Source organism: Mus pahari, chromosome 12 (genome assembly GCF_900095145.1).
Source record: "Mus pahari chromosome 12, PAHARI_EIJ_v1.1, whole genome shotgun sequence".
Lineage (NCBI taxonomy): Eukaryota > Metazoa > Chordata > Mammalia > Rodentia > Muridae > Mus > Mus pahari.
Genome location: NC_034601.1, coordinates 52,937,366 through 52,941,705, shown reverse-complemented (window position 1 = coordinate 52,941,705; position 4,340 = coordinate 52,937,366). Strand labels below are relative to the sequence as shown.

Genomic DNA, 4,340 nt, shown 5'->3' with positions numbered 1-4,340 from the left:
ACAAAAGACAGGAAAAGTTAAAAGAAATTTGATAAAAAGAGCTTGTTCTAAGCTGAATAAGACAGAAAAACAGAGTTCATTTAAATAGAGGATAAAAATATTTGATATTGGGGTTGGAGATATGGCTCAGCAACTAAGAACACTGACTGCTCTTCCATAGGTCCTGAGTTCAAATCCCAGCAACCACATGGTGGCTCACAACTATCTGATGCCCTCTTCTGGTGTGTCTGAAGACAACTACAGTATACTTATATATAATAAATAAATCAATCTTTTTTTTAAAAAAAAAAAGAGAGAGCGATGATATCTATATATTGATGAAGGTTTGTCTAGTTGATAAACTAAGTTTATAAAAAATATTTGATATTCAAGAATATTGTAAAAGATGTAAATAAAAATGACTACATCGGGCTTTTCTGGCTTTTAAATGCTGTGTTTCATTTCCCTGTAGAATGCCAGAATCCCCTGGTGATGTTCCTGAATATCCATTGTTTGTCACAGTAGGTGACTGGCTGGATTCTATAAAGATGGGGCAATACAAGAGTAACTTCATGGCAGCGGGTTTTACAACATTTGATCTGATTTCACGAATGAGCATCGAGTAAGTAATTCTAGGCGTATTACTATAATTAAATATTCTGCTCATGGATTGCAAAGTCACACATCCAATCAAGAAACCTTTTCCCAAGGCTAGCACGTGACTTCTGCCATTCCTGATTATCATTCTGGTGGAAGCTGGAATTGCTCTTTCAGCCATTATTCCTTTTAAAGAATGTATGTAAGTTAAATAACTTTCTGACATTGTGTTTCAAAAATGCATGTTAATCTTATTTGCATCCTAGACATTATTACATCAACATGGTGTTTCTTGCCATGGTAAATTGTTAGTCCTATGTACTAGTAACGCACAATCAATTTATACTATCTTTATTAAATCAATCTACTATTACAATGCCGCTCTGTATTATCATGATCAGACATCTTCCATTGTCTCAAGGATCATGATCCATTATCTACATCCAATAGCTCCAAATGTGGATTGGTATATTATAATAATTAGAGGGAGCCAAATGAAATGACCATCATCTTAAGACAACAATGCAATTTCTTATGGCTCAAAATAATGATGGTTTTTAATGTCAAATATTGGATTTTGTTAATTCTTTTTATTTCACATATATGCACAAAACAAATGCAGAGAATAATGTAACGAATTCCAGTGTATCTACCATTAAGTTTGTGAGATAATCCATTCATAAAACAGTTTAAGCTCTATGTGTACCACATTTCTATCACATCTCCTACCCCATATCAAAGTCACCACTCTTCTATATTAAATGTTTATTAGTCTATTAATATCTTATTTCTATATTTCATATAAATTTTAAAATTCATACAAAAGTTTGTGTATTATTCTTAATTTTTTCACCCAGCCTTTGAGATTCATTGTGTTAAGGCCTATAAATCTAGTTCATTAGTTTGGGCTATTGTGTGGGATTTTCTTATATGTCTCAATACTTTTAAAACTTTTATTAGTACAGGTACTTTTGCATTGTGCAATTTTATTGTATTGATTTGTGTGTGTGTGTGTGTGTGTGTGTGTGTGTGTGTGTGTGTACCTCTTAAGCATAGAAGTGCAGTTGCTGTAAGGTTAGAAGGTTAGAATACGTACAGTGTAGAATATACATATTTCCACTTTTATTTATTTCTACAAAATTGCTACATTTAGGTTAATATAATTTTTTTTCAGATTAAAAGATGGCTATGAAAATTCAGATCATGCTCACATTATACCTCTACCTTACAGGCTCAGCAGTTTCCATGACTGTGGCAAATTTGTATAAGTACTTGAAAAATAAATAGCCATATGTCTACAGAGGTGTAAACATTCTAGCTGGATATGACTGTTTTCTTTATATCATTAAATTTGAGATTATTGTATATTTTATGGAACGAAGAAGAAGGAAATATAAAATATTGGTATTCGTTTACATGACTGTTTAACAATTAACCAACTGATTTTTGTCAAATGTGACATGGTACATATTTAACATAGCTAAGTATTCATTTTCTCTGGCTCGTTTTTATTAACTCTAGATACTCAAAAAATCTCTCTCTCTCTCTCTCTCTCTCTCTCTCTCTCTCTCTCTCTCTCTCTCTCTCTCTCCCTCCCTCCCTCCCTCCCTCCCTCCCCATCCCTCCCTCCCCATCCCTCAATCTCCATCCTTCCCTCTTCCTGCTCTCTCAGTGATATTAGGCGAATTGGAGTCATTCTCATTGGACACCAGAGACGAATAGTCAGCAGCATACAAACTTTACGTTTACACATGATGCACATACAGGAGAAAGGATTTCATGTATGAAAGTACTATAAACACCTGTATCTTGTGCCTCAGCATTTCTACAAAGATAGTCCCTCTACGACTCTTCTTCTGATTCTCCAGCCTTCCCTTCACCACCCACAGTCTCCTGTTCCGACTATGGCTGCACACCTTACGTTTATGCTTCCACCCTGGATTTCAACACCATGCTACACAGGTCCTCTCTGAATAGCCTGCAAACGAAACTCTGGTCCACTGCAGATTATCTCTGCAGAATGATAAATAACTCAGCATGAATGTGTAACTTTGTATAGAAATGTTTGGGAAGTGTTCATGGACTTCACCTAAAGGAACTTGTCCTTAAGTGTGGCATCTTCAGAGATGTATGTGAAGTTTGATGATAGATAAGAAGAAAATAGCTGATCATTCTTCCATGTTTTGTGATCAAGTAGCTTCCAAGTTCACATGCTTCTTTTTCAATAGTTCTACTCAACGCTGCAGGTTTTGCTGTTGGTTTATTTTTAATGACTTAACTGTTGGTGCCTGATGTTGATACAATGATTTGCAGAAATAATTAATGACTCCATGTAGTGCAATTGTGTCCAGTGTGACTACAGTTATGAAGGGCATTGTTGGGGAGGGAGACACGGACAGAAATACTGTGCTTTTAATCTTCTAAGGCTGGGTTTGTCTATATTTTTAATTAACTTTATAGGGTTCTACACATTTCATAGTAGGTGACTGTTGAGAGGCTTTTCCCTCTAATTTTTTTACTAACTGTACTGTATTTCTCTAGTATGTCCCGAGAATCCCCCTTGGAAAGACTGAGAACGAGCCCATTGCTCTAACAGTTTTCATAGACTACTGCATGGAGTGAACACATGCTGCTCCCTTGGATTCATCTTCACAAGTTTGAAAAAAAAAACAAAACAGTTATCAAAGCTTTGACAAAGTTAACTGTTCACAAGACTTCTCTGAATAAAAGGTCTAACACAGTATCCACTGATTTAATGGGAAATGGTTTACTTAATTTAAGACATCTTACAGTTGTCCAAGGTAAAACACTTATTTTGTTCAGTGATAATTGGTGTATTTTCCAAATTTAAAAATTTCAAGATTTTGTTCACAAAATTAAGTTATATGGACATGATGAACTGTTTTCCAAATCTAAGAAAAGATTGATATCATAAACATGATATAAATAGCTCTCACATTTAAGCATATATATATATAGATGCTTGCACCATCAATATATATGTGCATATGTGTGTGTATGTGTGTGTGTGTGTGTGTGTGTGTGTGTGTGTGTGTGTGTGTGTGTATAAACCTTGGTCTATCATAATATATAAGAACACATTTGAGATGTGTTATCATAATCACCTCTGAAGCTTGCAGCAGAAAAGCAAATGTATTTTTCCAGTGAATCTGTCAGCTTCTCAAAATAGTGTTCCTTTTGAAACAAACTCAGTGATAAAACCATCTGCTCCCCGTGAGACTACAAAAACTACCATTGTGCTGAGTGAAGAATAAGCCATGTATTGAGGGAAGAAAGATGCAGAGCAGGTTGTCTAAAGACACAGACTTGGTGAACTCATTTTTGTGTGATGTCAGAGACTGTGGTAACCCTCTCTCCACATCCCCCAATTTCTACCTAAACCATCCTGGGAGAGAGTAAAGCCATTTCTGCTTAAGGAACCTCACGTCTCCTTTTGTCCTTGATGGTAGGATTTTCTTATTGGTCCTTCATACTGGATCCTTCCACTCCTTTTCTTAGGCTGATCCATCTCTTTTCCCCCCTCTTATTTCTGCTTAACTTTTTTCATTCCAACAAAAGTATGTATAGAGAAGAAGGATGACTTTAGAGTATTCTTTAGCTATACCGAGAAGGGAAAAGTGGATATTCCATCGCTTTTAAATAAGTGCGTCAGAAATAGCTAACAACATATTCCAGCCACCTATGTGCATGGCCATATGTCACTCATAGACTCTCTGCAGTTTGCTTGATACATTTACACAAAT

The 4,340-nt window shown here is 35.6% G+C and overlaps 1 protein-coding gene across 3 annotated transcripts in view; it reads left to right on the top strand.

Moving 5' to 3' along the window:
* Epha6 (EPH receptor A6) overlaps window positions 1–4,340 on the top strand; it is an 858,253-nt gene extending 853,913 nt beyond the window's left edge. For 2 of the 3 annotated variants that reach the window (XM_021209922.2, XM_029544433.1), the window contains 2 exons: window positions 452–601; window positions 2,249–4,340. In XM_021209922.2, coding sequence (XP_021065581.1) covers window positions 452–601; window positions 2,249–2,363 — 265 coding nt within the window. In that variant the 3' untranslated portion in view covers window positions 2,364–4,340. The remainder of the gene's footprint in view (window positions 1–451; window positions 602–2,248) is intronic. The other variant, XM_021209921.2, reaches the window with a different exon arrangement.